The sequence below is a fragment of the Stegostoma tigrinum genome, chromosome 2 (genome assembly GCF_030684315.1).
Source record: "Stegostoma tigrinum isolate sSteTig4 chromosome 2, sSteTig4.hap1, whole genome shotgun sequence".
Taxonomy (NCBI): Eukaryota; Metazoa; Chordata; class Chondrichthyes; order Orectolobiformes; family Stegostomatidae; genus Stegostoma; species Stegostoma tigrinum.
The window spans coordinates 112380836-112400212 of record NC_081355.1 but is presented as its reverse complement, the minus strand read 5'-3'; the positions used below and the strand labels follow the sequence as shown (position 1 = coordinate 112400212).

Sequence of the window (19377 nt, the reverse complement as noted above, 5' to 3'; positions counted from 1 at the left end):
TGCGCGAAAGAAAATCACATTATAGGGAAATTGCTAAAGAAAATCACTACACCTGTACTGCACCAAACAGTGGCCACTTTTCATCAATCGCATTACAGTCAATTTGCATTAACAAATCACGCATTGTAGCAGATTTACCCGTTCGGGAAGGTTGGTTAGTAAATTTGCAGAAGACACCAAAATTGGAGGTATAGTGGACAATGTAGAAGGTTTATGTAAGGGTACAATGGGATCTGGATCAGCTGGGCCAATGGGTTGAGAAATGGTAGATGAAGTTTAATTTAGATAAATGTGAAGTGTTGCATTTTGTTATGACAAACTAGGTCAGGACTTATACAGTTAGTTGTAGGGCCCTGTGGAGTGTTGTACTGTACAGAGTACAGTTCTGGTTGCCCTGCTATAGGAAGGATGTAAATAATTTGGAGAGAATGCAGAAAAGATTTACAAAGATGTTACCAGGACTGGAGGTTTTGAGTTATCAGGAGAGGCTGGGACTCTTCCCTGGATTATAGGAGGTTGAGGGGTGATGTTATAGAGGTTTACAAAAACGTGAGGGGCACAGATAAGGTGACTCGCAAAGGTTTTTACCCTAGGGTAATGGAGTTCAAAAATAGAGGGCATAGGTTTAAGATGAGAAGGGAAAGATTTTAAAAGGACCTGTGGGGTGACTTTTTCACACAAGAGGATGGTGGAATAAATTACCAGAGAAAGTGATAGGTGCGGGTGCAATTACATCATTTAAAAGACATTTGGACAGGTGTATGGATAGGAAAGGTTTGGAGCCCAAACACAGGCAAATGGGACTAGGTTAGTTTGGGAAACCTGGTCAAGTTGGAATGAATGAGTTTGAAGTTGTTTCTGTGCTGTATGACTGTATGATTATGTGACGATAGAATTATGATGGTCACTAGCATGATTTGGCAGCACTCAGAATGTCCTAGGATCTGCAAAAAATTGCTGCCTATGTCATTGACCCTTTATATGCACCATGTTGTCCACCTCACCTCTATGCATGCCCCGACCAATAAAACAATAATAGTGACCAAAGAGCAGAGAGGAATACCTTAAACAAATCAAAAGGATGAGGGGAATTTTGAAATTCCGGAGGCCATGAAGAGTACAAGAGCATCCAGGTATCCAATAATATTTTGGGAAACACCAAGAAAAGGGGAAAATGCTCAATATTTCAGGGCAGAACCCACAGTATTTACAAATATTTCACAAATCAGGAACAGAGTGAAGCTCACACTGTTTTTCATCAACAACATATCCATTTTGAAATTAAGGTAAACAGACATTCCAGTGTTAACTGTTCAGTTTTATTGGATCTGGATAACAAAAAGTATACGGCATGGGTTTATCAAATATACATATAAGTAAATTTTAAATTGGAACATTGGGAGAATTACCTTGCTCCAAACTTCACAAAAATTTACAACCTGATCAGTAACAAGTGATCCTGCATTGTTGTGTCTAACAAAAGCTTCTTGCCATCAGCCATACTAACACAATTATACATTTGCAATATATGTCAGTTGTACAATTGAATCCAATGTGAGAGTGGATATTTTTAAATAGGGAATATTCCAAAGTGGTACATAACATATAGATTTAGCTTTTATACAGAAGCAGAATAATTTTTGTAAATATCTGCAACTTGTGTAAAATGAAAAACTATGATACAAATGAAAGCTTACTGCTGATCACTGAACAGAGGTTATGCAATTCCGCTTTAAAATTTTGTTTGGTTGTAAGATTATTACAACCATAAATCATCGAAAAAACTGATAGAAAAACCTTTATGTAAATTCCACATATGGCTAAATCCCAGTGTAAACATGCTTCAGAAACATATAAATATATATAGAAAATATTGCACGTTTAAAAATCTGTAATTCCCACTCCCAGTGTAGGGTGACATTATGCTTCAAATTGCTTCACATGAAAATGTCTGCATATTGAGTGCAGATCCCTTGGTAAAACCACCCAATGAAGGACAACATTTAATAATTAATGTTGCAATTACCTCCTTTTCGCTCAGACTGTTTGTTCAGATTTAGTTCTCACTGACTTAAAAGAAAGTAATTTGTTGGCAGACACTTCTTTTGTTTGTCACTGAAAACCCTTATCATTTAATACTACCTTAATTAACAACTCAACAAAAAAACAATCAACTCATGATTGCTTTACAAGTGGTCAAGGTCCTTCCGACACTTTGTATTTCAAAGGAGTTGCCCAAAAAGGAAGGCAATACATAATTCATGATAAATGGTGGTGCCAATTTAAAACTCTGCACTCGTACGACTAATACTATTTTAAAGGTTTCTGGCTATCGACAAAGACTTTATCTAATTGTTTGGAATCAGACACAATTTTGTCCAATTTACAAAGTGCACAGCACTTGCACTTAAAAAGTATACTTCAAGATTAACAGTGTAACTGAAAAATAACAATCTCACTCAGTACTGCAATACAGGATTGAGGCATTCAATAATGTTATCCTGGCAGAATGTTCGCTGTAAAGTAACTTGAAGGTGATTGCATTGTCAACAATAGCACTTTCTCTGCTAATTTGTTTTGCGCCAAGTTCACTTTTTTTTCTTCTTCATTTTCTGCAAAAGCAAATAGAAGGGAGTAATTTTCAGTGGTGTGAACACATCTTCAGAGTAGCTGGTTAATGGATTTAGGCGGCCATTGTCAGTCCTCAGGCATCTGTAGTCTTTTCTGGGTGAAGTTGTTCTCGATCCGTCATGTCATCATGAGGTGGGCGAGCTCGATCAAAGAAACCAAACTATGGAAACAATGCCAGATAAAATGATAAAGTCTCACCACAACAAAGTGATTATGCTCAAAGTATTAGAACTGTATACTTTAGTTTATGGTTCAGTGTCTAGACATAGTCAGATATGTTTCTCTGAACATCAAACAAATTAACTATTGTTTAAATGCACATAACAAAGACAAATTTGCAATTCAATAATGCACAACAGCTGGGGTTTAAATGTTTCAGAAAGAGTCTTCTTTACAGTAGTTCCTTTCACACAATTTATTTGTTTAATTACCACTGTTTAATTCATTCCAAACCATTCCAGTTTGCTACTAAATTTTCAAGAAGCTGAAAGAGAAATTGACAATATTTCACAAAACATCAGACTCCAAATTCATACGGTCATAGTTAACAAAATGTTTTTAAGTTTGAGTTATGGGAAATGGCTGTGAATCCTTTAACCATTAGGTGGCAGACTGGTTATGAGTAGCTGTGATTTTGAACCATCAATACATTGTTAATGCAGATTTAAGCTATATATAAATATATCACCACAGAAGCTGGATTTTTCTATTCATTGTTAATGGTTAGAAAATCTGGATACACTAGGAACTGTGATCTCTGTGATTCTTATTATTTTCAATACTGTGGTCACTATTGTTAATCGTGGTAACTGATTAGGCATGTTTTATTCTAATCATGTAGTTGACTTGCTTGAGGAATATGTATGCAATCTTCAAAATGAATCCAAACCAAATGCAGGTTCAGTTCCTTCAGCTCAATTGCAAATTAATAACTCAATGCTTTAACAACTCTACATGAAATTTGAGATCTTTTCAGGTTAGAACTAACAGAACTCAGTTCTGGCTTAATACAAATAAGGGTCCCAGGTTCAGGTACAATTGACCCAGATAGTTGTACAAACTTGCAGGCTGAAATGAAATATAAAGTGACACATCAAAAAAAAATCCAAAACCTGGATTAATAGGAAAGGTTTATACTTATTAATTTATAGTGGTACTCTAATCCAATAACAAGAAACACTTTTTGAGCTAAATCCTACTTTTCTTGCATAAGTGCAAAATACACTAAGTTTTTTGGAGGGTTTTTGATGCTTAGCTTTAGTCAGATTTCTCACAATATCTTGCCAAACTTGGCACATTAACTTCCAACCATGCTCCTGTGGCCTCTGTCACATCTGATTTTAGAACCATCTTATCATCCACATTTCCCAGAACAACTCGCCATTCACTGGATATTCACGGGCACACAAGTATCTCCATTATCCATGCCATGTTTAAAAGCCAGCTGTGTATCTGGACAAGGATCATAGAATCATAGAATCCCTACAGTGTGGAAACAGGCCGACAGCCCAACAAGTCTACATCAAACCTTGGAGCATCCCACCCAGGCCCATCCCCTATAAACCCACCTAATCTACACATCCCTGAGCACTATGGGAAATTTAGCATGGCCAATCCACCTAGACTGCACATCTTTGGACTGTGGAAGGAAGCTGCAGCACTGGGAGGAAACTCATGCAGACATGGGGAGAATATACAAACTCCACACAGACAGTCGCCTGAGGGTGGATTCGAACCCAGGTCCCTGGCGCTGTGAGGCAGCAGTGCTGACCACTGAGCCACTGCACCACCCACAAGCAGCAGTATTCCAAAGCTTTCCCGTTTGATCCATGATATTTTCAGAAGATGTTGGAGAAGGCATTGTAATTTTCCAGCAGGGCCCTGGAAGTCCTGATCAAGGGGGCAATGCAAAGGAGAGGATCCATTTCTTTGAGGGCTGGCAGAGAAGGCCACATTATAGATCTATGCAGCATGGGTCTGAGATTGCCACTCAGGTTAGTGCCATCTCCACAGTGAGGATCAACGTCTAGCAGAGCCATAAGAGGCTCAACAACTTTCTCTGGTGTGCCAAAAGTGGTACAATATTCTCTCAGGCACTTCACATTCATTCTCCTGTCAGACATTTCACATTCACCTCCCACCAAGACTTGCACTCTATCACTCTCACTATTGCTCACAATCTTTTCTGTCACTCGCTCTATTTCCTCTTGAACATCCCCACGTAAATAATCTGCTTGCCCTCTACGCAGCCTCCTCAGCCACCATGACACTTCACCATCTTTTGCTCACGTGCACCAGGACTAACAGCTACTCAATTCATTCTTTACTATTATTGCACAGGAAGACAGCCCAACTTTTGAAGACAAGAGCATCAAAGGCTCAGAGGTCACCCAGTTCATACACTGACATTTTGGTGGGAACATCAGACGTGGAGAGTACCTCACTGTGACATCTGGTGGGGCAAGAAATATCTCAGGCTGCTGGCGCTCAGAGGACAGCTAGAGGTTGGGCTCTTGCTCAGCCCAGGCAGGAGAGGAACCTCTGGTGCTGTCAGTCAGGGGGTTTCATTCACATTCACAGGGAGGAAAAGAGCAGCAGACAGGGATGTGGGACACAATGGCGTTCATTGCCCCGAAGCTGCATCAGTGCATGGAGTCATGTGACTGTCTGGCTGCTTCCATGGAAATGCTGATGGAAGCCGTGAAGATTCGTGCCCAGCATCCTATGGATCTGGAGATGCACACACACCTGCACTTTATCATCCCAGGCATCCCGCCTCAGAAACTAAAAACATTCTGACAGGGGGATGGCGAAGCAAGCAAGCACTCCATGCAGCCCTTCCAGAGTTACCAGGCGGGAGGAGGAACCAGACTCGGGGACGGTCCCTCAGACATTTCCTCTCGGGGTACCCCAGAAGTGGCCAGGCTCTCCACCTTCTCCCTGCATGCCCCGTCCAACACTTAGAAGTTCATGCTGAGGAGGGTCATCTTGTCTCTGCTCCAGGGTTTCCATTCCAAACTTCCAGGGCTAATGGGCACCACTCTCCACCCCAGCTGTGGACCCTCTAAATGTGATGAGTCCAATCTCACCATGGCCAATCCTTGGACTGATGCCAGGCTCTGCCCTTGACTTCGTGTGCCCATGGCCCAGTAACTGACTAGTGCCTCCATGAACTTCAGTGAGGACTATTTCCCAAGCAACATTGAGACGTGGCTGCTTGCTTGCTGCATTGGCAAAGTATTTGTTGTATTAGTTGCTGGCATATGGTGCAGGTGAGAGATTGATGTAGCACACTGCCAGAATGCAAGATGTCTGTCCTCTTGACTGAGGACTGCTGACAAGCAAAGTAAGCTGTCTGGTTGTGTGATTGTGCTAAAATGGGCAGCAAGGGAAGACAAGGCAAGGCATCAATACTGACACTATGCTGATGGGTATCAACTGTGTGAGAGCTAAGGGAGCAAATGAGCAGCCAGGAGATGCAACCTGGTCTAATACGTGAGCCAGGTCCCTGTCAATTGCACAATATGTCCCTGCTGCTGCCTTTGAATACTAGTTGTTGGTAAACACCTAAACACATATCTGTACTCCATCAGAGATAGTAACAACTGCAGATGCTGGAGTCAGAGATAACACAGTGTGGAGCTGGAGGAACATAGCAGGCCAGGCAACATCAGAGGAGCAGTAAAGTTGATATCTGAAGAAGGGTCTTGACCTGAAATGTCAACTTTCCTGCTTCTCTGATGCTGCCTGGCCAGCTGTGTTCCTCCAGCTCCACACTGTGCTATCTCTTTATTCCATCAGCAGCCTGCAGGCGTAAGAGAGACGTGCCATGACGACCATAAGGGGTTGGCAAATGCCAAATTCCAATGTATGGATAAGATATACATGGAGCTGGTGCTGTGGACTGTGCCCTGAGATCGTGTTTGCCTTTAAGAGATAAGGCAGTCCTTCAGAGTAGGTGGTGAACTGAATTTGCCACGTACTTGTTCTGGTTTACACCTAGCTTGTTTAGAGCATTTGGTCAAGGAGGAAGCTCAACCATTGGGACAATAATAAGGTGTTTAACAAGCAGTAATCCACTTCAATTGGCAGCTTGCTGGTGTCGAAGAAGAAACTTGCTATGCTGCTAGTAAAAAAACATAAAAGATAGAGTGAGGGCTCCTGATATCAAGATCAGCCTTGCCAGACCTCTCCTCTGATTCCGCCACAAATATGCCCTAACCCATCTCATTCAGATTCCCTAAACAATTCTATCCTTCATTTCTGATGGTTTGTGCTGCTGGATGCGGCTTAAATAAGCTTGCTGAATCTACATGTAGTGGGCGAACTAATTAATGCGAGGTGGCAAGAATAAGGAAGCCACGTACATCTGGGAAATTAAGAGGCTGAATGGACAGGGGATCAGATAAACAAGTCAATACTGGTAGTCAATCAAGTTGAAAAAGCTGTAAAGAACGCAAATATAGTGTTCATTTTTGAAGGGCTCACCGTAGTAGTAGTACTGGTAAGAGACAATAAGGCAGAAGTTATGTTAAATTTAGACAGAATGTTTGACTGTACTTGTGTTGTGCAGAATTCTCGACTCTACATTATAAAGGAGTATAGAGGCACTGGCAAAGACACAAAAAGGATGATACAAAACTGAGAGGTTCTATACAAGTTTGAATAAATTGGGCTATTTTCTGTAAAAAGAAATGGCTTAGAGGTGACCTGATTGAGGTCCATAAAATTATAAACGCATTTGATGGTCTAAACACAGAAACAATGCTTCCATTTGTGAGGAGATGAAAAACAAGTTCCAACTGAAGATTCCCTCTCCAGTATGGTTAACAGGGCCTTTCGCCATGTCTGCCACAGTTCCTGTACTTCTGCTCTAATCCCTGCTCCTCCCTCCCAGAAACACAGTAGAGTTTACTTGGTCTTCACCTTCTACTTCGTCACCCTCCATATTCCATGGATCATTTTCTGCCATTTCTGTCACTTTCTGTTGTATGAACCCACCACCAAACACCTTGTCTGCATTCTGAGGGACCATTCCCTCCAGAACATCCTATGTCACCATATAGTCATCACATAAACTCCACCCGCTTCCCATAAAACCTTTCCATGTCAACACAGGAGACGTAAGTTTTGCCCTTTTCTCTCCCCTCTCCTCCTCCTCCTCATCATCATCCTCATTAAGGACCCAAACACTTCTTTCACTTAAGCATTAATTTACATGTACTTCTTTCAATTTGACCTAGTGCAGACACTACTCATGGTGTTGTCCTCTCAATTCTGGATGCATACTGGGTGACTGCTTTGTGGAATGTCTGCAAGCATGACCCCTACCATTTTCTGATGAAGGGTCGAGGCCCAAAACCTCAGCTTTTGTGCTCCTAAGATGCTGCTTGGCCTGCTGTGTTCATCCAGCCCCACACTTTGTTATCTTGGATTCTCCAGCATCTGCAGTTCCCATTGTCTCTGACCCCAAATCCTTCATCTTTTTAATACTTTCCCTCACTCTCCTTCTGACATCTCTGTCCTTGACCTACTGTCCAAATGAGGCACAACATAGGCTTCAGGAAAATCACCAAACCTTTGGATTGCTCACTTCACAGCCCTCTGGTCTCAACACTATTTTTTTTTGAGTTCAACAATTCCAGACGTAAACTCTTGTCAGCAATGTTTCTTCTTTTGTTTGTTTTGTTCTTTCTCTTTCAATTAGCAGCACAAACTGCTCTCAGCACATCTTGCATTTCTCTCTTGCCCCATTTTCCTTCCCTTTGAGCTTGAAAGGCGAATATTTCTCTTCTTTTATAAATCAGAATGAGTTTTTTTAAAAACTTCTAGATTGACTCAGTGTTTTAAGGATTAGATCCTTTCCATTTTCATCAAAACAGAGAATGAGTGACCTGAGTTAACACTTTAGAGATCCATCTCCTTTGGGTTTCTTCCACTACATCACTAACTCTGTTAAACCCATTAACAGGGTATTCATGTAGACATCGGAGATGGTTAGAACTGCCGATGCTGGAGTCAGAGCTAAAACAGTGTGGGAGCTGGAGGAACTCAGCAGACCAGGCCACATCAGAGAAGCAGGAAAGTTTATGTTTTGGTCAGGACCCATCTTTAGAAACTGTTTCTGAAGTAGGGTCCCGAATTGAAAAGTCAACTTTCCTGCTCCTCTGATGCTGCTTGGCCTGCTGTATTCCTCCAGCTCCACACTGTGTTATTTACACAGACATGTTGACGTTACAGTGGCAGTTATCTGAATTATTAAATGTTGTCATTAATATATTGCAGATGATAGTTGATAAAACATGATTAATTCAGTGAGACATTTGATTGGTTAACAATTCTCTCTAATTAGTGCACAGTCTGATTGCTCATGACCTGCAATTGTGGAGGAATCAGAAATTGAAAACGTACCTTCCACATGACTAGGATCAAAATAGCCAGAACCAGCAAACCAACCAGTACAGCCAGAATTATGACCCACAGGGGAATTGCAAGTGAAGCATCAGGAGTGGCCCAAATCACTGAAGTCCTTATCTAGGGTAAGACAAACATGAAAGATTAGGTTTCTGCATAAACTACTTTGAAAAGTTATATATAATCACTGCAGCAATAAGGTTGTGTGACGTATTTTTGCCCAGCTTGTTTCATGGCAGTCACAAATTAATATCAAGTTACATTTGATGACATTGACATTATGTTCAACATTTTAGAACAGTGGGAAGGGATTAAACTTGTTCAAATGGTATATTCTCTATTAGACTTGAAGAAAATGAAATATGAAGTGGATCAGCCAGTCTCAGTAAATCAGTGACAATTTATCACAATATCAGTTCTTGCAGCAAACCAGTATAATACTAGGCATGATTAAAAGCTACTGACTAGACTGGTCTGAAGCTTGATTCACATTACTTATGACATTCTTTGATTCTTAATTGATTCCTTACTATCCTAGAAATATTGCTCTGTCATAACTTAAGAAAATATTGAGAGACTTTCAGTTGATTTAATTTTAAGGCACTTCACGCTAATTGCGTGCATTAATCTTCATTGTTAAATACAAGTAGTTTATCTCCCATGGTGATTCGTAGAGAATTTAGGAGAACTCCAGTGTTAACCAGGTGGTTTGCTTCAAGATAGAACAGGGAAAAATATGAAGAAGGGAGAAATACGAAGAAAGGAAAATGCCATATTAGCGAGTGGAAGACGTAGCGAAGTAAGAGAAAGAGAGGAGAACTTGGCATCTGAAAGTACGGTTGGGCCAGAATTGAGCTGAACACAGGCTGGTTTGGAATGAAGTCTGCATGAATTGAAGGGAATACTGCTCAACAGGGGTGTGGATATTAGTGAAGCTGAGTGATCCATTGTAACTGACTGGCCTCTGATAGTCCCATGACCGGCGTTACTATTTTTAGACTGGTCCAATCAGCAAAGCAAAGGCATTTTAACAATATTCTTTTATTCTTTATTCATTAACAGGATGAGGGTGTTGCTGGCTAGGCAGTGTTTTTTGCCCATCCCTCATTGCCCAAGAGGGCAGATCAGAGTCAACCACATTGCTGTGGTTCTGGAGTCACATGCAGGCCGATCCAGGTAAGGATGGCAGTTTCTGAGGTAAGGAATTCCATTTGGAGTGAAAATGTTTTTCCTCATCTCAGTCCTGAAAGTACTACCCTACTTATTAAATGTTGTCCTTAATATATTGTATTTTATAAGTTATGATTAATTCAGTGACATACTTTGATGGGTTAACAATTCTCTCTAATTAGTGCAGAGTCTGATTGCTCATAACGTGCAATATAAACAGTAAGGAAACCAAGTGTAAATAAAAGGCCTAAACTAGCATGTTTTGTTTTTACTTGAAGCTAATTATATGAAACAAAATACTACTATAACAAAACAATTACATAAATACACCTTCAGCTACACATTAGGGAGATTTACAATTTAGATTGTCCAGTATGTCTGCTAATCAAATGTGATAGACAAAATGACATGGGCTTAACATTAGGCTATTATTAAATGTCATTATAGGCACCTTGGTTAATTAATACATATAACAGTGATCTAATATTCTGGTGCCAGTTACTGCAATTGTGCATGAGATGCAGAACAATGGAGGTGTTTTATATAACCAGGAACAGGAGAACTTAACTTTGTAAAGTTATATATTTGGAATCCAGAGAGTGGGGTTAGTGAAATAGAGTCATAGAGATGTACAGCATGGAAACAGATGCTTCAGTCCAACTCATCTATTCCAACCAGATATCCTAAATTAATCTAGTCCGATTTGACAGCATTTGGCCCACATCTCTCTAAACCCTTCCTATTCATATGCCCATTCAGATGCCTGTTAAATGTTGTTATTGTACCAGCCTCCACCGCTTCCTCTGGCAGCTCATTCCATACAGACACCAACCTCTGTGTGAAAAAGTAGCCCCTTAGGTCCCTTATAAATCTTTCCCTTCTCACCTTAAACCTACGTTGTCTAGTTTTGGGCTCCCTCACCCCAGGGAAGAGACCTAGGCTAATCACCCAAACAGAATGAAATATGTGAAATCCTAGTTTTTCAAAAATCCTTAATTTTATCAAAATTTAAATGTTTTTAAAAGAAAAAAAATTCAGAATGAGCTACACCAGTAAAAACATGCCGAAAGCAAGTAGTCAGAATTTTTGGGCTATCATTCAGCTCATTCTAATTTAAAAAATAACTCCAAGAAAATGTAAGACATTATAGATAACATATTTCAATGCCTACACATTTGACATTAAAACAATAGTTATTGCTTAAGAATACAAAAATGTGCAAAGTTTTAGTTGTACTTTGTAGCAACAAATCTGATCATTCTCACGAAAATTAGAATTTCTGGTAAAGCTATGTTAACAAATACATGTATGGATAAGAAGCCGTCATCTTGAGCAAAAGGAAGTTGTGTCTTGGTAATTTCTCCCTGGATCTTGAAACTGTATGCATCCGGTTAATGTTATCTATGTAAGTCTCATGTTTATAAAATGTGTTTTCCCTCAAGGCACTTACCACAGTACTTGTGCTGGGTAATTCTTCTGGCTGGATTTTGTATGCCATTTCCTTCACTACAAATGACACTAGAGACTGCAGAGAGTAATGGGTGTTTCTTCTCTGTTAAGAAAAGCAACAGGAAAAGGAACCACATATTAACCAAATGAATTGGAACAATCAATCCAAGTACTTGGGCTCTCTCTATTTTCGAAAAAATAGCAAATAAAAAAGAACTGAAATAGAAACAGAATATGCTGGAAAAACTCAGCAGGTCTGGCTGCAACTGCGCAGAGAGGAAGAGAACTAATGTTTTGGGTCCAATATGACTTCTTCAGAAAAAAAAACTGAATTTGATTGCTCTACTATGGATGTACTACTGGATAAAATTGACAAAAAAATACACTTTTTTTAAAAACCAACTGTATTAAAAATATTACACCACATTGGGTTGGAATATTAGCTTACCCAGATATTTATTTATTTGTTTTGTCTCTGAAGTACAGAAAATGTTCTGAAATCAGTTTTCTTTTATCATGCTGACGTAGTAGTGTATGTTGGTATTTCCAGAACTTGAGTTTTTAATTGAGGTTAATAGTTTATTATGGTTATGCCTAAATATGTCATTTCCTTTGAGTGATTAAATGTAAAAAAAGCCACTGAGTTTTTCCCCTTTTGTATTAAAGGCCTCTTTGAAATTTCAGCAAAGGCAGCAATACTCACATACTCCAAACCGATTATAATAGTTAATGGTTAAATAAGTCAGATCTTACAGTACAGTAATGACAGAATAGGGGAATAAATTCAGAAAATTTGTTGCTGCCATATCACCATTCCTCATTATTTTAAAATCTATGTTTAACTATTTCTTCCTTAAACATATAGAACATAGAACGTTATAGCACAGCACAGGACCTTCGGCCTTCGATGTTGTGCCGACCTGTCATACCGATCTCAAGCCCATCTAAGCTACACTATTCCATGTACGTCCATATGCTTATCCAATGACGACTTAAATGTACCTAAAGTTGGCGAATCTACTACCGTTGCAGGCAAAGCGTTTCATTCCCTTACTACTCTCTGAGTAAAGAAACCACCTCTGACATCTGTCCTATAAATTTCACCCCTCAATTTAAAGCTATGCCCCCTCATGCTCGCTGTCACCATCCTAGGAAAAAGGCTTTCCCTATCCACCCTATCTAACCCTCTGATTATTTTATATGTCTCAATTTAGTCACCTCTCAACCTTCTTCTCTCTAACGAAAACAGCCTCAAGTTCCTCAGTCTTTCCTCATAAGACCTTCCCTCCATACCAGGCAACATCCTAGTAAATCTCCTCTGCACCCTTTCCAAAGCTTCCACATCCTTCTTATAATGCGGTGACCAGAACTGTACACAATACTCCAAGTGTGGCCGCACCAGAGTTTTGTACTGGAGCAAAACCAGCTGCAGCATAACCTCTTGGTTCCAGAACTCGATCCCTCTATTAATAAAAGCTAAAACACTGTAGGCCTTCTTAACAGCCCTGTCAACCTGGGTGGCAACTTTCAATGATCTGTGTACATGGACACCGAGATCTCTCTGCTCATCTACACTACCAAGAATCTTACCATTAGCCCAGTACTTTGCCTTCCGGTTACTCCTACCAAAGTGCATCACCTCACACTTGTCTGCATTAAACTCCATTTGCCACCTCTCAGCCCAGCTCTGCAGCTTATCTATGTCTCTCTGCAACCTACAACATCCTTCGTCACTATCCACAACTCCACTGACCTTAGTGTCGTCTGCAAATTTACTAACCCATCCTTTTACGCCCTCATCCAGGTCATTTATAAAAATGACAAATAGCAGTGGACCCAACACCGACCCTTGCGGTACACCACTAGTAACTGCTCTCCAGGATGAACATTTCCCATCAACTACCACCCTCTGTCTTCTTTCAGCAAGCCAATTTCCGATCCAAACTGCTATATCTCCCACAATCCCATTCCTCCACATTTTGTACAATAGCCTACCGTGGGGAACCTTATCAAACGCCTTGCTGAAATCCATATACACCACATCAACCGGTTTACTCTCATCTACCTGTTTGGTCACCTTCTCAAAGAACTCAGTAAGGTTTGTGAGGCACGACCTACCCTTCACAAAACTGTGCTATCCCTAATCAATATTCAGTGATTTGGCACCCAAAATATTCTGAGGTAAGGCATTCCATTTGGAGTGAAAACATTTTACCTCATCTCAGTCCTAAATGTTCCCCCGTACTTCCTGAGACTGTCTACTAGCTCCAGATTTCCCAAGCTCGCTGCATCTAGTCTGTCCAGCCCTGTGAGAATTTATACATTTCAGTCAGATTCCCTCTCATCCTTCTAAATTCTAGTTCAGTCAAACTAATCTCTACTCATAGGTCTTGCGACATCGAGTGAACCTGTGCTGCACTCCTTCTACACCAAGTTTTTTTTTCTCAGGTAGGGACACCAAAATATGCCACATTCCAGGTGTGGTCTCACCAAAGTCCTATATAATGTTTTATTTCTATTCACTCAGAGGATCTAAATGTTGCTGGATGATCCAACATTTATTGCCCATCATTAGTTACCCTTGAGAAGTTACCCTTGCTGAGCTGCCTTCTTAAACAGCTGCAAATCATGTGCTTTGTGGAGTCAGGAGGTCAGTTAGTCATTGTAGTATTCCTAGCCTCTGACTTGCTTTTGTAGCCACCATGTTTATGTGGCTAGTCCTGTTGAGTTTCTGGTCAATAATAGCCCCTATGATGTTGACAGTGAAGGATTCAGTGATGGCAATACGGCTGAATGTTTGGGGTGGAGATCAGATTGTTTCTTATTGGAGATGATCATTGCCTAGCATTTGTTTGTTATGAATGTTACTTGCCAGTTGTCAACCCAAGCGTGGATATTGTCCAGATCTTGTTGCATTTGAACATGGCCTGCTTCAGTATCTAAGGAGTCATGAATCTAAATATTGTGTACTCATTGGTGAATATCTCCACTTCTGACCTTCCTTTTTCAATGAAGGCCATATTAGCATTTGTGTTCCTGATTGTTTGCCACACCTGCCTATTTACTTTTATTGATTGGTCTACAAGGTCACCTACATCCCTTTGTACATCCACACTTCCCAGTAGATCACCACCTGAAGTGTACAACTTCGCATTTAACCAATTGTACTGCATCTCCTATATGCTTGCCCACCCACTCAACTTAGAACATAAGACCATATGACTTAAGAGCACAAGTAGGCCATTCAGCCTATTGAGGCTGTTATGTCATTCAGTAAGATCATGGCTGATCTGAAAAACCTCAACTCCACTTGCCTGCCTTTTCCACATAACCCTTGAATCTCTCCCTGATTAAAAATCTGTCATGGCCTTAAGCATACTTAATGACAGAACCTCAAAGGCCATCTGTGATAAAGCATTTCACAGAATCACAGCCCTCTTGACAGAAGATATTCCTCCTTACACCTGTTTTAAATGTTTGACCCCTTACTCTGAGATTATGGATTCTGGTCCTAGATTTTCTTGCAAGGGGAAACAACTTTTCTGCCTCTGCTCTGTCAAGTCTACTAAGTATCTTACATGTTTCAAGTTGTGTCTCATATTTATAAATTCCAATGAGTACAGGCCCATCTACCTAACCTCCCCTCATCAGGCAGTCCCTCCATATCCAGCATCAGCCTAGTGAACCTTTTATGGACAATGTCAGTATATCTTTCCTTATATAAGGGACAAAACCTGTTCATTGTATTTCTGTTGCAGTCTAACTAGTGCTTTGTGTTGTTTTAGCAAAAACCTCGCTCCTGTTATACTCCATTTGCTTTACAATATTGGTCAACATTTAATTTGCCTTCCCAATTATTCACTGAACTTGGGCACTAGCTTTTTGCAATTCGTTGATGAGGACTCCAAAATCCCTTGGTGTGAGGTGACAGCTTGACAAGTTCCAGGTGGCAAACAGTGGCCTTGGCAAATGCTCTCTGGTGAAAACCTTGGGCAATGGTGTGGCATGGGGACAGGCTGCATTTAAATGGCTTGCAGCAGCTTCAAGTCTGAGAAAAGGTGTGGCCCTTCTACGATGGTGCCAATCAGCTCAGCTAATTTACTGTAGTAAATAACATCATTGTTAATCTTGCAATGCTCACTGAGGTTTCTGGTCCTAAAGACTACCTGACTTAAAAGCGAAGCTATGCTAAGTTGTCTGACTTTAAATGTGGACTCATGTTGCTGGGAGTTGATACGTTGCTGGGAGCTGAGGCACATAAAGTGATGCCTGATGCAAACGTGAAGGAGAACAGGCAGGTGCAAAGAGGCTAACAGTGCAGAAGGAAATCTGTATGAGAATAAACATATGGCACAGAAACATTGAGTACATCCTCATTTTCTATGCAATAGTTTCTACATCATTCAAAGTGAGAAAAATGTTAATTAACCAAAGACAGTAGGGTGAAGTTTCCATTCTGGACTCAATCTGTCACAGATTATGCTACAAATTGTGATTACACTGAAAAGTATTTTCTCTCTCCAAGAAAAAAAAATTGTCAGACTAATAATTACTAAGATTTTCTCCTTAAACAATAATTATACTGGTTTCAACATTATCATCTCACCTAACTTTGCTTCAACCTATTTTTTTCAGCAGGGGGAAAACAATAATCAAGGATTTCCTTGCACTTTCTGCTCTATTGCAGTAACCTCAGTAGATGTGGAACCCTCCACTCAGTCGTGTAAATGGGTTTCTGCTGAACTATCCCTAAAGATTGTCCGCAGAGCATCAGAAGCTGCACTGGAAATTGTTGATGCAGGTCTCATTCCTTGATGCATAATTACTTGAAGTGAATAATGTTAACTTAAGTTGGAGAGATAGTACATTACAGATTAAACTGTCATTAGTATTGAAAATAGTCATAATGAAGGAAGGAAATAATTTGCATTTGGGATTCCACAGCTAGATAGTAAAAACATTCCAAATTGCTTGATCAGAATATTTAACCCCAGAAGTGCTAATCAGAACAAATGTTACACCAGCAGTCTGTATGGAACTTCTATTTATTTGGAAGTCAAATTGCAATCATATTACGGTAATGAGCGTTGTTCATTTTCACCCAAATTGTAATTTGTAAAAATATAAGAATATTGACAGCTAAATACAACACACTGGGATAATCCACCTAAGAAATGTAAGCTTAATTAACTCTCATCTTGGATTAATAAAATTTAGCTCTTCCAAATCAATTTTAGGAATGTCACAATTCCCTCTGGAAATCTCTAAGAAAGGCTTTTGGATTTATAGCACATGATAACATGCTTCACTCCTCAAATAATTTATGTCAGCAAGTTTGGCACATTCTATTTCCTGTAAAAGTAGCACTGTAGGAGCTCAATAACACTAGATATCTGTCATAAAGGCCAATGAAAATACGTAGATGTATATTGATTAACTTGCTGGCAATGATTGCATCACAACTTCAATTGAGGAAACTTATATAAGTGAGTTCATATAGTTTGGCGATAATAAAATGTGAGGCTGGATGAACACAGCAGGCCAAGCAGCATCTCAGGAGCACAAAAGCTGACGTTTCGGGCCTAGACCCTTCATGAAGGGTCTAGGCCCGAAACGTCAGCTTTTGTGCTCCTGAGATGCTGCTTGGCCTGCTGTGTTCATCCAGCCTCACATTTTATTATCTTGGAATCTCCAGCATCTGCAGTTCCCATTATATCTCATATAGTTTGGCATTTGTTTGTGTCAGAGATTATAAAACAATTGATTCAGTGGTGCAGGGAGTTAATGTAATAGGCCATTCTTTTGTAAACATTTTGACTGTGCATACACTTGATCCAGGTATATTTGTACATGTAGGGTGAGAAATGGATTTCTTGTTGCCAAGTTTTACAATTCAAGGTTTACCACCTAATTAGCTTCACACCAGTGCTCATGAAAGGGGTGGGGTGCACAGATAAGATTTCTGCATGGATTTTCAATGGATTCACGGAGTCTTTGAGAATCTTCCACAATCATGAATGGGACCCAGGTTTGGAGGTCTGGTGTCCTATTTTCACTGGGTCAGAGTGAGATGCTGTTGGAATACAGGGTCAGGGTGAGATGCTGTTTGGATAAAGGCAGGACATCGTTCTCAAAGGTGGGGGACTGAATTTAACTGGGCCATTTGAACTTAATGCTAAGTTCAAACAGATACCATTTTTGCTGCAGCGGGAACCTTGTCCACAGAATGAAAGTTGCATATTTATAGTCAAGTTACAAATGCTCCAAATGTGAGGATATGGTATATAGAGGTGTCAAGACTGTCATATTAATTAAAAGGCCGGCTCTTTCAAAGTTCCAAACAAAACTGCTTAAAATAAAACCCTGTCCTAGAAATTTCAATAACTGTTTGTTGACATAACTCTAGTTTCTATAATTGTAACATTATTCTTGCTTGGCTGCTTGCTACAACATTTCATTATCAAAGTGGGGTTGTTCATAGTTTGAGTAATAGCTCAAAGAGACTATAAAACAGTTTAAGCATTGAGGGAGGTTAAATTAATTGTATAGACGTTCATAAATCAATGACTGTGTTTGTATTAGCCACTTAGAAATATATTTTATTTTATCTTGGTGTGGTTCCTGAGTCTGCCCATGGCACAGACTAGGTGAATTGATATGGAGGGAAATGTTTGTAGATGAAGGGGTAGGTGGCATGATTTGACTAAGTTTGGTACAATCTGGGGCAGACAGCCAACTAAAAAGGTATACCTGGGATTGAATGAATTTGATATGGAGGGTGGGACAAAGATCAGCCTGCATGAGAATGGAGTATTCGAAGGGACGCTGGCAGCATTTACAGTGGTAGCACTGTGCATTGTGGCTAGCTAACTCGTGGGCACGTGGAGTAGGAGGAGGAGGAGGAGGAAGAGGGAGGACGAGGGTAATAGTAGGCGAAGGGTAGCCACATTATTCACAGCTATAACATTTGTGGGAATGAGGGCAGCATTTGGCAGAATGGTAGAAGGACGCCAGCCAACCTCTTCAACAGATGGTGGAAGTGGTGAGTGGTCACAGTGTTGTGTGTTCCACTTGGATCCAGCGCAGGAGCTGCTTCAATGATTTCTTAAGATTCAGCAAGGTGAGTGCCCTGCAACTTTCATCTGGTAGCTGTCACTCTTACATCTCCAAAGCCTTCTCCAGCACGCATTTCATTTAAGACACTACATTTGTAACCGTACATCACAATGTCTGCCTACATTCCACCCTAACTCTCCACGTCCATACAAAGCAATGGCATTCTCCTTCAACGTGCAATTCTAACACTCAGCCAGTGATAGTGAGCCCCCTCAAATGTCATACCTATTTCTGTAGCAAAGACTGTACTCATAAGCTTCTTGACTCTCTGAATGTTCTCGCTGGAGGAGAAGAGAGCAGGTAATTCTTTGGAGAGGCACAGAAGTGAGGGTATAGTGACAAGTAGGATAGAATGACACAAATATTGCATCAAGCACTCCTCCTCCTCCTGCTGTAGCCCATCGATTAACACCATGAAACATGCAGTGTTGCACCTGATGAAGTATTATTTAAAAGAGGGAAAAATTGAGCAGGAGAGTGAAAAGTTGAAATTACAGCAGGCTGCACATTGCATTAAGTCTGTGGTGCATGGAAGGGGAATTGGTATTCTACAAGTTTGATGCAGTAGTTCATGATCCATAAGATTGAGCTTTAGTT

General features: G+C 40.3%; 1 protein-coding gene across 1 annotated transcript in view; it reads right to left on the bottom strand.

Annotated features, from left to right (window-relative positions):
• Positions 1 to 1297: 1297 nt before the first annotated feature.
• Positions 1298 to 19377, bottom strand: part of itga8 (integrin, alpha 8) — a 231149-nt gene continuing 213069 nt past the window's right edge. The window contains exons 28-30 of the mRNA XM_048522032.2: positions 11666 to 11767; positions 9043 to 9165; positions 1298 to 2791 (exon numbers count right to left, since the gene is read on the bottom strand). Coding sequence (XP_048377989.1) covers positions 2705 to 2791; positions 9043 to 9165; positions 11666 to 11767 — 312 coding nt within the window. The 3' untranslated portion in view covers positions 1298 to 2704. The remainder of the gene's footprint in view (positions 2792 to 9042; positions 9166 to 11665; positions 11768 to 19377) is intronic.